Here is an 18,311-nt window from a genome sequence, read left to right on the forward strand (position 1 = left end):
AACAGAAGTAAATCCCAGACTATTCTGTATGCTTCTATTTCTGCTGTGTCTTTGTGCTGCTGTAGCTGCCTCAGCCCAGACTGCTGCAGTATCCACACCTGCCAGAGTAGTGGGCTGTGGGCTGCACGAGATTCCCTCCATGTTTCCCTGGAGAGATCCTTTCAGTTCAGTGTGAGACTTGTGTGAAAGCAGGGATTCTTTCATCTCCGATTTGCACTGTGCACTTTCAACAGAGCAAATAATCTTTCAAGTAAATAACTTCTCCCAAAATGTGGAAATTGTGAGAGGTGTCTAACACCCGTGTCAGCTGCATCTGCCTTTGCTGAGCATGTTTAAAGCAACCCTTGCAAGCAGTCTCAGCACTTCCTTAGATCAGAGCCTTTGAAGAAGGATTTGCCGAGTGATGGGGGCCTTCAAAGGGCCAGCAAAGGACAGGTCTGCAGCCACAGGCAGGATGCAGGCGGGCTTTCTTCTGGATGCAGACCAGCCTGGGAACCCCAGTGTTTCGCAGATGGGAGCTGAGAGCTTAGGCATCAAGTCTGGATGTTTATTTAATGAATCAATGCCAGCATATCACTTCCTGTGGGATGCACATTGATAAGGGAGTGTAGTCCTTTGGTCTGACAAATTGAGTGACGCGTGTAGGTGGGACTGTGTGAGAGAGAGGGGACAGGAGCTCTCTTCAGGAGGTGTTTTTAGAGCTGAGCACAAGTGTTTGCCCTCTAAAGCAAACAAGCCCTAGCTACCCTGTTTTCTTTGTCTCCGGGGTCGAGTTTGCATTAATCCCACTCTTTGTACCTTTATAACATCTTAAAGGCTGCCTGAACCAAGTGTTTTATTTGTTCAGCAGCAAGGGAAGGATGTATCATCCTGCTTTGAACAGGGACAGCCTCCTTTTTCTTCATGCAACCTCCTGATGCTCAGAGAGACAAAAATCCTCAGTTCCTGCGGTCCCTTCAAGAGTGTGGTCACACCTCTCAATTGTCTCAGTCCTTGAAGCAGCAGGCAGTCAAGATGCCTAACTCAAACATAACCTTTAAACATTTGAGTATTAGCATTTCAGCCAGATTTCTAGAAAGCAAACTGAATAAAAACTGTGTATATTAATATTTGAGAGGTAATGGCAAAGAATAGCAGGGTTTGTTTGTATTACCACTCACAAAAAACTTAATTAAAAAAACTTTTGGTTTTTTTAATTAAATCTATGTTTTGATTAAGTATTATTAATAAACTGAAAATTATTTGCTTGGTTTTCTAACAAATAATGTTTTTCAGGAGGTGTGTTAAATGGGCATTTCATTTAGTTTATAATCACAATTCCATTTGCAGACAGAGCCCTCCAAAGAGTGAAAAGTAAGTTTGTTGCAAATCTCTCCATAGAAATATCTGACAGACAGAATTCCTGCATGTGTCATCTAAGAAGGCAGATTTTGGAGATGAGAGAAAGTGATTTAAATTCTAGATAAGATTCAAAGATGAGGCCTCATGAGTGATGAGGCCTCATGAGTGAAATGAAGTAGAATTCTATGTTTCCTGTCTTGAGGAGGGAACAAACTCACAGACCAAAAGCTCATTTCAGCTCCCTTTGAAGTCAGGTTGTTCAAAAGCCCACATCTTCTCAGTTTTGGAAAGGACATTAATAATGCAAGAAAATAAGACTGACACAATTTGTGCCTCAATGTACATTAAAACATCCCTGATCTCTGTGCTCCCTTCCCAGTGATGCCATAAGGAAGATAATGGGTACCATTAAGAAATAAAACATGCTTTAATGCTATAAAAGCTTTATAAATGCATTAATAGGCAAAATTTAAAAAAATTATTTGAGCACTTCAATAATGTCAACCAAATATCAGGTCTCAGATTAGGAAACAAAGGAGGTATTTGTGCTGTTTCAGTTAGGTAGGAGCTCAAAGGATCTATTGGGTTTCATAGTTCTCCTTAATATTATTCTAATTTGTTAAGTGGTACATGTGTTCAGTTTGTGAATAATTCCCAAACACATGATCTCCCCAAGTTTTTGCATTTTTTCATTTCTGACCATATATATACACATTTGGGTATATAACATTTATAGTGGTTTCTTTAGTTTAGAGAGATATTTAACAGAAAATTTATACAGACAAATCACAGTGCAGATCAATATCTGGCATATAAATGAAAAAATCACAGAAGCCCTTTGAATTGGGAGGCAGGAAATTAAACTTCTAGTGTTTATTCTTGCTAAGACTTTGGTTGATTTTTCATTCCTCAGATTCAGTTGATTCAAGTTGATCTTAAAAAATCTCCCCATATTTCATTACTTAGTAGAAAGTGAACACATCTCTGAGTATTGATCATTCTTTCCATTTAGATAGGAGCAGTTTTCCACCCTGATAGGAGCAAGGCAATATTTTATTGAGCCTGACACGCTGTAGCATCCCTGCTGGGAAGTACAGTGCCTCTCTTCCCTTGCTTTTCCTGTTCTCCTCAGCTGTAGATTTCCAAGGGCAAATCCAAGCTGGCAGTGGCCATGCTGCATCTCTGAAGCAAAATTCTTTACATTATCCTTTATGGTTTTACTTGTTCTTTTTATACCCTGACATCAGGGGACTTTTCTGCCTTTTTTAAATTCCTGATTGATTGGTATTAATAGAAAAATAAAGGGGATTTTAGAAAAAAAGGAAAAAAGGGAAATAATACACCAGGATGATTACTGTTCAGTAAAGCTTACTGTTAAAAGTAGTGAAATATTATAAGAACAAAGAACAGATAAAATAGAAATAATTTTATTTTTTTAATTTACTTTTTTAAATAACAGTAGAGGAACCTGAAAAACACTTTAAGTGGTCTGCTCCCCATCCTGGCTGTCTCACTCTTGCTGGCAGCAGTGCTGCTCCCTTCACTGGGTACCAGTTTCTGACAGCTTCAGAAGGGAATATTGCTTCTGAAAGAGGCCACTGCCCTGCTCCCATTCTCACTCTTCTTTGGAGACCAACCCTTAGCCCAGAAAGCCTGGAAAGAGGGATGGTCCAATCCAGAGCACCACAGTCAAATCATGTTAACTGGGTTTATTTACATGAGGCAGTGAGAGCAAGAGAGAGACTAATAGCCAGAAAAAAATTCCTTACTGGTGAAGAAGAACCAACATTCAACCTAATCCCATGGAAATTTCTTTATGGGACCATTGTAACAGTTTATAGAAATTATTTTCCCTTCTATTACCTACCAAGACTGTTAGTTGGTAGCTTAAAGAATATCAACAATAACTTTAATAATAGAATTAACAGGGATCAGTTTTCATTAGCTGTGTATCACTTCAATAGTTTAGTTTCAATTTCAATCCAACTCAGTTATTAAATACTTAGTTTCTAAAAATGTTTTTTCATCTTTGTATGCTCTGATAATTTCTCTTTCTTTAATAGTTTTTAAATCAATTTATTCTGATATGAGCTGTTGAAAGTACCCTGCCTGAAATCATGACAACTAGAACATTTACAACTAGAATACTGTAAATTGGTCTAAGAAATTATTCACATTGATATTAGCTGTTTGGAGTTTATTGATGTCAGTGATTGTACCGTGTTGACTTTCTAAAAACAGTGTTCCCTTTTTACTTTAAAACTTTAGAAATACATAACTATTCTACAATGCCGTTTTCAAATGTTTCACTCCAGTTTGCAATTAAAAACGCCAAAGTTTTGTGTGTATGTATGCATATGCATATTTGTATATCTCATACATTCATATGTATATATGTACCATTAAAAGCTGTAAAGGACTGCACCAGTGAATTGTTTTTATCATCTCTCCATCTTAGAGTAATGTGAAAGTCTTCTGGTAGGACAGAGTTATCAAGTCTCTCCTAAGAGTAAGACAGAAGACAAATCTGTGCAGGTGAACAGCCAGATAAATTTCAAATGAGGGTGGTTTCTGATGGAAAAGGGCCAGCACTGTGGTCATGCAAGATCTCAGCACGGGACCGCAGAATACATAAGACATATCTTTGGTTATTATTTTGTTCCCTGTCCTTTCTTTTTCTGCAGTTAGTGAATAGAGGTTTACCCTGAGTTTTCTTAAATCCTTTATGTGTTTAAACACTGAAGGTTCATTTGCAGAGGACTCAAATGTCACGTATGGTTGGATTGAAGCTGGCTTCATTAAGTGCTGGAATACTAGAGCGGCTGTTGTGATTCCAGAAGGGGCAGGGGATGCTGAGGTGCAAGGCAGTGATCTGCTCTGCCTGGCAGAATGCCAGCAGCCCCGGGAGGGAAGGCACTGGCTATCAGTGAGGTCAGTGCCACAATTAACATCCTCTCTCCAGCGTATGGGGCAGGGAGCTCAGACAAACCAGATAATAAATCTTGGAAAACTCACAGACAGATTTGTATACTTAGCTCTTTTACACCAATAATGACACACAAACCAGAACAAAACTAACTCACAGTAATGAGAAATTTGCCCCAGTTGCTACAGAGTGACTTGCAGTGTCTGTGCTCACCTTCTTTCTTGAAATGAAAGACATTGGCTGTGTCAGTCAACCTCCAAATAAAACACACTGCAGAGTTCTGCAAGATTCAGGTTTTTAATTGCATGAAAATCAAAGACCAAAACATGGTCTGGTGCTAAACACAGACTCACCTGTTTTAGGTGCTTGCTCTTCCTTCTTTATTCATTTAAATGGACATGGAGGGGAAATGCGCTGAGGAGGGAAAAAAATAATTACTTTTATTTGTCACTAAAGAGTAAAGAAGAATTTCTGATAAAACACAACAAGGCGTTTCCTAAGGGAACATCCGTAGCTATAAAGAAAGATACTTGGCAAACTTGCTATGTAAATGTATTTCAGGAATTAGTTTGGATGAATTGGTATTGTTGGGATACTTCTCAAGAGGAAAAAAAATGGTTAAAAGATTGAACTTTCCTCACCAAATTTTCTGAGTCATTTAGTGGACATCCACACTTCTCTGTGACATGTTAAATTAACGATATTGCATAATAAATGGTGGGGCTCAAGGTATTCTAACAAAATATTCTATCCATATTTTCTTAAAAATATCAAATCTTAGGGATGTTTCCTAAACAGTCTTTGAAAATCTGGGTTTTTTAAGTGAAAGAAAATGTCTAAGTCATATAAACATTAAGCAGAAGAAAAGACTATGTACTAGACAGTGAGTAAATAGTTGAAAATATGAGTTTAGAAAGACTGTGATTAGATACGTGCTTATGTGCATAAAGCATTTACTTGAGAACAAGTACACAAGAAATTCCAGCAGGTTTTTCTAAGGGACAGTTTTCTAAACTATACAACTGAATAGTTCATATTGAAGAAACAATTGTTTTATAAGGTACACAAATTCTCATTTTAAATCAATCAGCATGAGGCTGCATTATCCTTTCAATTAGTGAGATTGTAAGGGCAAGGTAGTGCTTCCCAGTTCTTCACCTCCAGTTTGTTTCAAAGTACACAGTTCTGGGAAATCCCTTCTGCTTTGCTCAGCTTTCTGAAGGTGTCAGTGCTGGGTCTCACAGTGTCTGTGGAATGCCACCAGTGCCTCCTTCAGCAGCTTGGGCATGAGGCACTGCCAGCAGAGCCCTGAGAATGACAACCCTGTGGCCCTGCCTACCTCAGCATCTTCCTTTTATCCATTCAGCCGGGGTAGGAAATACAAACTCTTTCCAGATTCCTCGACAAAACTCCTATGAGGAAGCAATACCTTGTTTGAGACTTCCATAAGGAGCACGGAAATCTCTTCTGCTCCCTTCTCTGGATAATGTTCTTCTGATATTAAGCTGAGGTTCTAGAAAAAAGGGATTAATTTGCACAGTGTTCACCGTTTTTATTCTATGACTGATCACACACAGTCCTTTACAAATGCAGCTATAGAACAATGGTTAATTATTTTTCCAAATTAACTCCCTGTACACAGAGCTATAACATCACATCAGCACCTATACCAGAGACATCCAAGTTCTAATACAGCTCTGACAGCTGTGGAATAGCTTCCTCACTAAGGAGTACAAATTACTCCATCCTACAGCCACTCCTGCTGACACTTGGAAGAGTGGTGATGCTCCAGTCTCAAAAGCAGAAAATCTGGTCCAGAGCAAAGCAGTCTGTCTGGTTGGGTTTTTCCTTCACTGCCAGCCACCAGCTGTCAGAATTCTGCAGCTTACTTAGGGAGACTCTGAGATCACTTTTGAGCAGGGCTGTGCAGGCTGAGATTCAAGGTACAAGATTTATGTGGCAGTTGCATGTGCAGCAGTATTCTTATGGACAAAACACTGCTTTGTGTTATGTGAAGTCAGTGGTCGGAGACAGCGATGACCCACTCTTCAGATTTACACCTGGCAATAGACCGCGCTTTATTGTCTACTTTACGCAGGGGTTTGAAATGTCCCGGCCTAAAACGCTCATTGTTCTGATCTTAACATCTCCCAGTTCTCTGACCAGTGAGATGTCTGCAGCTTAGCATGGAACATGATTAAATCAAGTCCCTGTATGTCAACCCAGGGGCCGATTTATGGAAGTGGGCTGAGTTTCTTACTTATAACTGAATTAATTGCTCAGCCACAGACCAGCTGTGACAGCTTTGGTAGATTATGATGATGCTTTGCAGTGTATCACCTGTGAATTTAACTGTGGGAGTGTGTATCAATGCCTCCTTTTCCCACATGCAGTGTGTTTTCCTTCCATCCTGCCTTAATTACTACTTCCATACTGTATCTATTGGCACTGCAGAGACAGGGTGTATTGATTTTACAGATGGGGGAAAAGATGTCATGTGAAGGAACTGCTGTCTGACCAATGTAGAACACGAAACACACGAAACACAGAGTATCTTTTAAAAAAGCCTTCATACATAATAGGAATATTTTAGAGCTCGATTTAAAGTTTTCTGAAGAGGTTGTGGAGATATTGGAGACCAATCATCAATCTGCACACCTTCACTTAGTGTTTAGGGATATCAAACCCTTTCCCAGAGATGTTTTAATCATTTCCAGTGAAGCAATGCTGAGGCTGAATAAAGCCAACACGTGTGGTAAATATGTCCTAATGCAAAATCTATTACTGAGGCAGAACAAATAATGCTACAAGATACAGCAATTCACACGACTGAATGGATTTGATTAGTCAGTGTTTGTGCTTCACTTTTGTTTATTTCCAAAAGCTGTTCCCCAAAATGAATATGCTGACAGACTGTACTGTAGCACAAAGCCAATTTCAAGTGCATATCTGTTGACTCCCACAAAAGCAGACTTTTACCATAAACCCTCATATTCATGACAGAAACATATTTTTGTTCATTGTATTAGAAAACAGAAAGGCACCAGGTAACCCAGGTACCTCCAGTGAAGCAATGCCATCCTTCAGACTGAATATCTGCATGCTGAGTTACACACTTGAGATCTTCACCAGGATATTTTTAGCAGTATTTTCTTCTGTTCCTGGTGGCGTAGGGATAATTAAAAAAAAAAAAAAAAAAAAAAAAAAAAAAAAAAAAAAAAAAAAAAAAAAAGAAAAGAAATCAGAAACGTTTATAGACAATGATAAAAAGAGCTCAAAAAGTCAGCTGTGTAACTTTTTTTCCTATACCACTTAATCAGCTTTGCAGGTAGCTCAGCTACTGAAATTTGAGGCAAAGATTTATTAGAAGAAACCAAAAGGAAGCAGCAGTCATAGCAACAGCAATGCCCCAAGGTATCTCCTTTTCTTCCTTTAAACTAACGTGCCTTAATTGCAGACGTCTGTGGATGAGAACTGACATTAGGAAAACAATTTGGGTAATGAATGAGGTTCTAAAGTAACAGATAAAAGCTCATTCAATGCCTTTAAAGATCACATTTCAGAGACAACCAGGGTTTATCCCAGAGTGAGAGAGGAGAAAGGCTCACCTGTGAATTGCCTCCATACAAAACTCACCCGGCAGCATGGCTCAACTGCCTAAAATGCTTAATTTTTTTTTAAATTTACATATGTAAATACGCATCTTTCTCTGAAAAATTGCAAACATATGTAACTTTTTCAATTTTATATGAAATCCACTGCCAACCAATTCAAAATTATTATCTTTTTTAGGCTTTCTTCTTGCAGAGGCATTACTGCTTAGTTCCTGATTCAAAGTATAATGAAACAGTCTTTCAGAACCTTCATTTTAGCTCCCTGTTTGTTAGCAGTGCAGTGTTTTCTCTCAATACTATCAAAAATGTTCAAAATACATAATATTTATAAATATTTAAAAATGTATTAAAAACCTATCAAAATTATTGCAATCAACAGAAAAAGAGCAATTCCAAACCTTGTAATTTTTACAAAAAAAAAAAGCTCTTTCAGGAAGATTTTTTTTAGAGATAGAAAAATGTGGTGTTTTTTAAACTCAAATCAATATCCCTCTCCCCATCCAATCATAATCTATTTTCAGTGCTCTGAACTGAGGTAGTGGGGGCCAGGCTTTGAAGCAGAGCCACAAAGCATTTGGCTGCTTTCAGAACAAGGCAGGAGGGCTGACCAGGGGACTGTGGCTGAGGGAATAATGCTAATGCCATTAGATTCCCTGCATTTTTTGCCTTATTTAGTGATGGGCTATAAAAACGCAGAGTTGTCCATTTCGAAAAGCCTGTCCATGGTAATTTCTCCATTGGCACTGCAGGGCTGCCTCCCCCCAGGCCAAACAAGCCCAGCTCCCTCAGCCACTCCTCATGCAGCCAGAGCTGGCACTTCTGCTGGTTTTCTGCTGAATTCACTCCAGTTTATAGAAATACTCCGTGTATTTAGGGTCCCACAGCAGGCCCAGTGTTTTAAGTGTGCTCTAATAAATGATGGCTAAGGATGGGGGTTAAGATGCTTTCTTCAAACAAATGGTTCAGTCAGACCACATCAACTGAATGAGTGGTTCAGACCACTCACGCAGAAGGATTTTTGTTTCACAGCTGCAGTAAGTGGTGCTATTTGCAGTGAGCAGAGTGCTTTCTTTGCTTTCCTTTCCTTCTTTCTGTTTTTGTTGAGGATGTTTGAGTATGTTCTGAGAGCACTTCCTCAGCAAAGTCCCAGGAAGCAGAAGATGGAAGCCACAGGTGTCTCTCCAAGCACTGAGGGCATACTCTCGGGTGTGCTCTGAGCAGCAGCGAGGGGATGTGCAGAGCTGCTTCCCTGCTCAGGCTCCCTGGGCTGTGCAGAGCTGTTTCCCTGCTCGGGGTCCCCAGGATGCTGAGGGGTACCAGTGGGATGCACAGGGAGCTCAGCAGAGGTGAGCAGGTGGTGAGCATGAGCAGCTCTTCTCTGGGCACTTCGGGAGCACAGGCTGCCCTGGTGCTGCAGCCAAGCAGGTGAATGACCCCCATTCCAGAAGTGGCCCCAGCTGACCCGAGGAAGGCTCCAAGAGCTGGAAATTGCAGATTCTCCTAGGTGCATGCCAGGCCTGTTGGACAAAGCTGAAAAATGGGGCATTTTTCAGACCACCAAAGTCTGGTTCTGAGCACCACATGCTTCTCAGGCCAATAACTTTGGTTTCAGTCTTTTCCTGAGCATTCCAATATAAAGCACAAAAATCTGACGTTTTTCATTAGAAGATGCCAAGAGCCTAGGTCACATAAGATTTATATGGAGGCTGTTTTCTGTTTGCAGCTATTTCATAAAATCATATTCCAATGCAATGGCTTGTAATCAGCACTAGGACTTCAGGCTGTTTCATTCACTGTGATTTGATTAATACTTTTTAGAGACAGACTGGCATGATAGAGTGATTAGACCAAGCCATCCCGCAGTTTTGGAAAGCCTAACTCACTCATCTATGATTTTATCTCATTACGATGGCTTTATAAATTAGATTTTTAAAATAAATTTCCAACTTGACAGTATTAAAATTTCTTTATTTGCCATTGTAGTATATTTTATAATTTTCTTTTCCTGGTTTCACTGCTTCATATTGCATTCCATTGCCACAGTGGAATACATGCAGGGAAAAAAAATTGGTTTCCTGTATTAAGAAGGCAAAGAAGGTGTCTGAAGTAGCAGCATAACAAATTACACACCACAATTATTTATTTCATTATTTTGTTGCTTGTGAAATGACCAGCCATGAAGTACTACCTGCTGCTGAAGGACTGGGATGTATTCCAGAGTTTGGAAGTAATTTTTTGCTTCCTTGTAGAATATTTGTTTTTACACTGGAGCCCAGTACAGATACTGAAAGATGGTTTAGAGGAATAGATGTGTCTGTGTCCCTAAGCTGAACTGAAATCTGGTGACAATTAAGATGACCAACAAGCGCTGTTTAAATCTCAGGAACAACCAAGCTGAGACTGTAAGTCTCATCCTTCAAAACAACACTTGATGTGTTTATGTGTTAAAATTTAAAGAAATGCAGGTAAGTGAGGGTTTGAGGACATCACCAAGCTGTCTTTACTTGCATTATCTTATGTTCCAGAATGTATAAGAAAAAATAAAAGCTACTGATTACTTTGTGTGGACATCCACAGTTGGACATCTGTATTTTCTGTATTTTTCTTGGAAGCACTTGAGCCCAGTTGCAGGAGCCTTGAACTGTGGAATTTATGAAATGTTGTGTTTGCAGGAATAATTTTCTTTGAAAAATGTAACTGCCTAATGGAGTAATTACACTGGCTACACATTATTGTGCTCTTTGTGTGTATAATGCCCCAAAACGTTTTGGTTTGCTCTGTCAAAGGGCCCTTGCTTTAGTTAAACATGAGGATTACTCATTCATTGGGGTGCATGTGGGGCACCCACGTGATGCAGGTCAGGGCTGCAAAACAGAAACAGCATGGAACAGTTCTCCACAAAGTGACAGGTATTCATCTTGTAGGTTTGGCCATGCAAGGTCTCTCACAACCAGGTTTTGTTTTCTATGAAATGTCAGCTGCATGTGGCTGTGATGCACCACGTGCTAATGAGGTCAGGGGCTTGGCAAGCTGTTTTTTTCTTGGAAGGCAGGGCTGCATAATACTGTTGGTGTTTGTTCAATAACATTTTCAGTCTTCCAATTTATTTACTTTCAATTTTGGTTTCAGTTCATTTAACCTTCAGAAAACATTTGTGCTGTCTGCTGCTTACAAACAGAAGGCTCCCCCTAGCAGCCCCTTGCTGCATTTATCTCACTGCGGAGCTACAATGTCTGCAGTAATAAATGTATCTGTTTGAAATAGAAGTAATTAAGTTCTTGTTGAAATGTCTTCTGGAACAAAACATTAGCTTTTGCTCTCAAAGGGCAGATATTGCCCACATAGCACTTCACCTGGCCAAGGACAAAATGTTGAGTTTAAACATCACTTTCTGCTTGCTTCTGTGAAACAGCAACCATATCTGCATTCAAGCACTTCCATTTCTTAATGCATCAAAAAAAGGATCTCCCCAGAACTGAAAGTACCATTGTTGTAACTATTCTTTTATTTTTAAAACAGCGCACTCATCCTACCAGTTTGCTGTGATTTATTCCTCTGAACTTTTAAATTGAAAGCTACAGCAACAGAAAAAAATAATTGGGCAGACATTGATATTTACACACCAGACTTCTGTCTCTAGAGGCATGGGTTCATCCAGCTGTACATTTCTAAACTAAAGCTGAATTTGGCCATCCTGCAGTAATCCCTGGTTGTCCAGCTCAGAAATTCATATGTGATTTGACACTAATGTTGTCATCCTGAAAGTATGTTGTAACTGTAGCCGTTGCTTTTCAAAGCTGGTGGGTATCAGGGAAATCATAAAGATCCTCCTTTTCCCACCATCTGGGAAAAAGCTCAAGGCCAAAAGATGAAGGGTGGAGAAGCGGTGAGTTCCCTGCCCAAACCTGTAGATTGCTGGTCCCTCTGTGGTCCCTCTGTGTTGCACCGGGCACGGCCCAGGTCCTTTTAGCACGGTCAAGGTCCTGGCAGGTTGCACAGGACTTTCTAAGTACTGATGGGATAAGTTAATAATGGCAATCATCAGTCCAGTGACTAAGGGCTGTATATTTTCTTAATCTGAACCTAACAGGGATGCTCATTAACTATGCCAGTATGTCCTCTGTGTATCTTACATGAAGTGTTCTGTTTTCAACACTAGATACAAGCATTAAGAAACTAATATTATTATCTTGGTTTGAAAAGACAGATGTCTGCTAAGGAAGGCAGGAGCCTCTCTTGAAATGAAAAATGTAAAGCCCCTCCCTCTGAATTATTTTAATTTTGAAATTAAGGGGCTCTCAGGCAAAGATACGGGAATAGGAATAACAGTTCTTTATTAGGGAAAAAAAATGCAGTAGTACAAAACAACACTGCCAGAGCCAGAACATGCCCTGACCCCTGTGTGTCAGGGTGGTGGCACAGTCCCATTCCATGGGGGCTCAGCCCTCCTGCAGTGCCAGCTGTGGTTCTGCTGGAGCAGGGATCCTGCACAAGGGGGGAGTTTTCCTCTGAAGCTCCAGGGCTGCTGGAGATGGGCCTGGTCCTCCTCTGGGAATCTAGTGGAAAAGAAAGCTGCTCCTCTGGGAATCCAGTGGGAAAAAGCTGACTATGGTGTTCCAAAAATCTCAGATTATATCCAGGTAGGAATGCTTGGCTCCTCCCACTGGGCGGAGCATCTCCCAATGGGAATTTATCAGCCATCGAGGAACACTCACTGGCCATGAACAGAAGAGATCTCCTGGAGGGACGATTGGTTGTGGAAGAGAGAAAGAAAACTGCCCAATTAACAGAAGATAACTGCCCCACCTCTAACCAATGGCAATAGAATACACACCCCCAGCCACATCTTGCATTTGTAACCTAAGACAATTATGTATTAGGAAATGTGAAAATACAGATGAAATACCAAATTGTCTGATTTTTCTATTTTCTATCCATGTCTTGTTTTCAGAGTGTGTTTTAAGATGCCTCTATTTATCACATATATTTTGCAAATATATATTTTGCCAAGAGTATTTATCAACATTGTTTTGGCTTTTATTAATGTTAGAGACATAGAAATTACAGTAACATTATTTCCCATAACTGAAATTTGGAAACACAATTTAAAAACCATATGGGATATAAAAGCCAGTCACTGTAAGAGCTAACTAATACTTTGCTGTGTCTCCCAGATCTGTGACAAGGAGTGGCACTACTACGTGGTCAACGTGGAGTTCCCCGTGGTGACACTGTACATGGATGGGACAACATACGAGCCGTACCTGGTGACCAACGACTGGCCCATCCACCCCTCCCACATCGCCATGCAGCTCACAGTGGGGGCTTGCTGGCAAGGTAAAATCACACCAGCTAACAGACAACACTATGAGCAGTTCAGGCCAAGAAAGAATCTTGCTGGTCTCGCTGATTGTATAAGAAGTAAACTGCTAAAAGATTGATGGTATAAAATCAGGTGTAAATCCAGAGTTGTTAATGAATCAAGTCCAAGGATAAAATGGACAGAACATTAACAGGCTTTGTATTTTTATCACCTGAAGAAATATTGGATACAGTTTGTCTATTCAGTGTGAAAGATTGTCTTCTTCGTCTTTTGTCTTAACTTCTTTTAATTGTTTCCCTTGTTCTCCAGTCTTAAGCAAACTATCTAGGTACTAAAGAACTCCAGCTATCTCTTTTCAGTCCCTGCCTCAGATTTCTTTTACAACTCATGGCCCAGTCCTGGGCTCTTCACATGGGATGTATCTCACCAGCAATTCCAGTAATTCACTTGATTCACCCTGTTGTACACCAGATGTAAAAGTGAGAGTAAAATAAATCCAAAAGTCCAAACCCCTGAGCCGTATGGGCGTTTGCTTAAATATTACCTTTCTCTGTTTTCTACCCTTTATAATCCAATTCTTCTCATTCTTTTTACCTGGGCCTTACACCACTTTCTTTTTTTGTTCTCTGCCTTATACCTGAAGTGCTCCTTTTTTTCTGCTTGTCTGTTTTTGTAAAGTTGTCTCCATTACCCTTCTATGTTGATTTTCTATTTACACTGTCTTTTTTCCACTTAAAGTATGGAGGAAACTGTAATTAGGAAAAATGCTTTAACATAGATTGTGTCTCTTCCCCCCTCTTTCATGTAGTCTCACTCTCTCCATTATCACCTTGTTTACCAATTTCATCTCTGCTTATTTGCAAAATTTTGACATCTTATGCGTGGCAGGGCTTTTCAGTGTTAACAGTACTCAAAGCAAATTCAGCTGTTAGATTATGAGTAGGGTAAAGATCCAATCTTTACTTTGATTACAATATGCAGAATGAAACTGCACTAATCCTAAAACCAAAATTTCATTAAATTGACAATATTGGTAATTATTGGAGGTGTGATAAGCTCGTCGGCATTGCACTAATCCCATATACTTGAAAAAGTATAGACTGTTTCTTGTCTAGCTGGTGGTTGCATGTGTTGATTTTTTTTTTTTTTTTTGTTATGCAATACTGGTGCAGTACTTTTAAATCAAAGTTCTGGAGTTAGAAAATGCAAATGTTATTTGTAAATTTAATTCTTTCCAGACATGAGCAAATGCCACAGAGGCTGTGAATAATCATGGAGCACTGCCTTCTGAAAAGTCACCATTTCTCTGTAGCTATGCTAAAAAAACCTCATTTTAATCCCTTACTTCATATTTATACAAGGTTCTTCTGCATAGGTCAACATAAATGCTTTTGTGCATTATTTGTATTACTTCTGCCCCTTGTCTTCTTTCATCCACACTCAGTGTTTTTGTTACTCTCTAAAAGCAATCTTTAGTGTTTTGGGTTTTTTTCCTAGAAGTCTTGGTATTGCTGGGAATCCACTCCCTTCAGCCCTCACCTGAATCTCACATTAATCATGCTGCAGGTGCCACATCTGGGGCCTGTGGAGCAGTTCAAGTATCTGTGCAACAAACCTGCCTAAGCAAAAGCTGTGCCAACTTTGCCACAGCCCTGCATCCATGGGGTTCACCTGCCCCCAAGGCAGCTGAGAACAAAAACAATAATCTTGCTCCCTTTGCACCTCTGTCTCCTTGTCTCAAATTGGGAAGAGAAGGAATTAAGGCAAAACTGCTCACATAGGATCCCAATACATTCAGGCCATTTCATATTTAAATTATTTCATATTTAAGCTGTTAAAAAATAAAAAGTGGCAATTATTTTCAAACATTTTTATTTTTGCCTGGGATAATTTGATGGCTTAATTAATAACCATTCAGGATAAGATTCTTCTTCCTTTTTGGTGAAACACCTGATATAAACTACGGAAATCATACCTATATCTGCCATTAATATTTACTGCAATATTTATGTTATTGCTCTTTTCATAGTGAGAGAATTTGAGCTCCTCAAAAGTGGAAACAAATTTTCCACCTCATGAAAATGCTGAGATTTAGTAATACAGTGTGCTGAAGATTCTGATAAACTATCATGTGTGAGGCAAAAAGATAAACTTCTAATGGTTATGCAAAATAAGATTTCAAGATACTGCTTCTGACAAAGCTTATCATTTGGTACATTTGTTTTGATCACCTCAAACTGTTTTAAACGAATGGTGTGGAAAGTCACTCTGTTAATAAGATTCAGCACTGTATTTCAGTCTGTGAAATAGTAATTAATTAACATAGAAAACCAATCTATTCTAGTCAAAACAATAATTTTCAAAGTTTATATATTTCAAGAAAAAGGGGCTCTATCAAATAAATATTTTAACTATGCTTTCTGTGAAACTATTATTAAATCTACTTAGGCTTATACATTTTAGTCAATAACAATAGTCTAAACCTTTACATTTTCACAACATTATAAAGCTGCTTTACAGCATTCTGTGGTTTATTTCAGTAAAATATATGGTGGTTTTGGTGTCATAAACCATTCAGGAGTCTTCTTGTTAAGAGGATATGAAGAATTTCCAGCTCTGGTTTGCTAAGACTACTTCCTTTCTTTTCATTAAAGCACTGGCAGAAAGGAACACTGATCTAACCTCTTCCTTCAGAAAGGGCAAGACCTTCTTTCCTGTCTTTACTAAACCACTTTACGGTTCTGACTACACAGCATCCGTTTGTCAAAGTTAAATTAATTGAAAAACAGTCTCAACTCAGACAAGTAAATGAATCAGAAGAAATAACATTCCTTTCTTCTTCCCACACTGACTCTGATTTGCTGACAGCCAAAAGTCATTGAGGCTGTGGGGCAGCTGAAGGACTGGCAGGGAGACGGAGGAATGTATTTAGAGGACAATGCAAAATCAAGGACAAAAATTACAATTTGCTCTGTTAGCACTAATAGGAAAATCTGCTACTGCTATGAGGGATTTACCCTCTTGTAGATGAAAATGTTCAGTTCTGGTCTGGAAACAGAGAATTGTTCTGTTTGCTTCTTTAGGAGCCTGAGTGTCCTCTAGGATACGAGTGACTCTTTGAGCTCTGATCTTCCCATCACTTACACTGGTCCTCATCCTGGGGCTCTGTAGCAAGCACCATGCCTCCACCTCCTCCTTGTCTTTCTCAGAGTTATAGCCTGAAGGAATCTTGGACATAGAAAATTCTTTTCTTTAAGATTATTATTGCCTATTATTCATATTTCAATGCCTAAGTAACTGTTTTCTGACTTTTACAGCCTTGTTTATAGCATCCATTATGAAAAGTTAGGTTGTTTTTTATTTCTACCTTCAACTTCTCAAGTGAAATATAAGAGCAGTTTAAGATCAGTGCTGTTCTGACCATAACAGCAAACAAACTGAATGTGGAATTCCTCAGGCTTATGTGACAAATTCAAACTTTAGCCTATGGTGTGCTCATTTGGTTTGTCTGTGTCATAAGCAAATCTCTCCTACATCTTTACCCTTTCCCTGGCAATGTAAAAATCTTGCCTGATTTGTTTATTTCTGATTTTATGCAAAATTTCTTTAAATAATGTGAGTTAAGTGCTAGCACTCTCCAAAAAGTAGGGAAAATTAGCCTTTTCCTGAAGGGCATATTCTTGGAGACAAGCAGGGACTGAAGATGGTTGAAAGAGCAGAAAGCCAACCTTTAAAAGTGATGGAAAAGACCCTTCCTGGGGTCTGTCAGGCACTGGGTCAAGTTTACTGCAGTCCAGGAAATGGCCCAATTACTTAAAACCAAGCCTGGGGGATGATTCCCAGTTCTAATGACACTCTGCACATGAGGAAAGCTGCATGATTTGTTCTGGCATAGTCAATATGAACTTTATCTATTAAAATTAGGTATACTGTATGTTATTGTGGTATAATTTTCCTTTTTTTAATCTAAAACCCTTGGTTCTTTCTTCAAGGACCTTACTAAACAGAAGATCTAAGCAGAGCTACCTCATTGATCCTTCACTATGGTTAGCCTAGAGTGAATTATTTTTTGTGCAGTTGATGTTCAGTACTGCTATACTTGAGTGGGGGTGGTTTATTTGAGGATAGGAGTTTAAGCATTATCTTTAGGCTAAAGTGTTGATGTTGGTTTGGTTACATGTCACCCAGCAGCAGTGACAGGTAGCACCTAACCACAGCAAAGTGCCAGCCTTCACACATTGCAAATCCCAACTTACTCCTTAGCCAGGATTTCAGTGCTGTGAGGTCTGGGAAAAAGTAAGGCTGACCACAGAGCTAAGCAAACTGGGCTCCCAGTGAGGGCAGAAACAAACAGCTGGTACAGCTGTTCCTGGAATTAGCCCTCTCTGTACCCTCGTGAACTTTGACAGCTTTCTTTGCAGGTACATATGGTTAATTATATAACTTAACATTAAACTTTTGTTCACATCACTCATCACTGATGATTTTCAAGGGTGTTATTTTGATGTAGGTCAGGTTATTTAAGGCCAAAGTGCTGCTCTTTCTCTAATGGTGAAAGAAATTTTCAGGCAGAATTACTCTCTCAGCATATCTAAAGGACAGAATTGACTTGCTTGCACATCTGCCTCCTAGAGCAAAAGAGACACCAAAGAGCACAGGAGGGAAGTGACCCTGTGTCTGAACTGCTTCTTCCCTGAATGGGTATTAAAGCAGATATGGTCCACTGGGAACTCCTCAAGGTTCTCATTACTACTCTTTTTCTTCTTTAGTAAAAAAATACTTTAAGATTTGCCCTTTTACCTTAAGAGTCTCAAGATCTTTTCAAATAATAAAAAAGTGCAGCAAGGCAGGAGAGTCACCCATACTCTGTGGGGATAAAGTGCAGTAGATGATTTTTCCATGGGTCACTTTAAAAAAATCTGCATCACAGCAAGAACAGAATCAGAATTCATGATCTTCTGTTCTTATTCTCCCTTTTAGGTCTTAACATCCTGTTTCATTCTCCTGAGCAATGCAAACAAATTGTTAGCTTGTCCTGGAGCACACTTTACAAGAGCTCACCCCCTGAAGTTCTCCTCTGAATTCATTGTTTCTGGTTCAGTTTATC

General features: G+C 39.4%; 1 protein-coding gene across 1 annotated transcript in view; it reads left to right on the plus strand.

Moving 5' to 3' along the window:
* CLSTN2 (calsyntenin 2) overlaps positions 1-18,311 on the plus strand; it is a 315,092-nt gene that overhangs the window by 273,262 nt on the left and 23,519 nt on the right. The window contains exon 9 of the mRNA XM_041487078.1: positions 13,056-13,218. Coding sequence (XP_041343012.1) covers positions 13,056-13,218 — 163 coding nt within the window. The remainder of the gene's footprint in view (positions 1-13,055; positions 13,219-18,311) is intronic.

Source organism: Pyrgilauda ruficollis, unplaced genomic scaffold (assembly GCF_017590135.1).
Source record: "Pyrgilauda ruficollis isolate IOZ18807 unplaced genomic scaffold, ASM1759013v1 scaffold79, whole genome shotgun sequence".
Taxonomy (NCBI): Eukaryota; Metazoa; Chordata; class Aves; order Passeriformes; family Passeridae; genus Pyrgilauda; species Pyrgilauda ruficollis.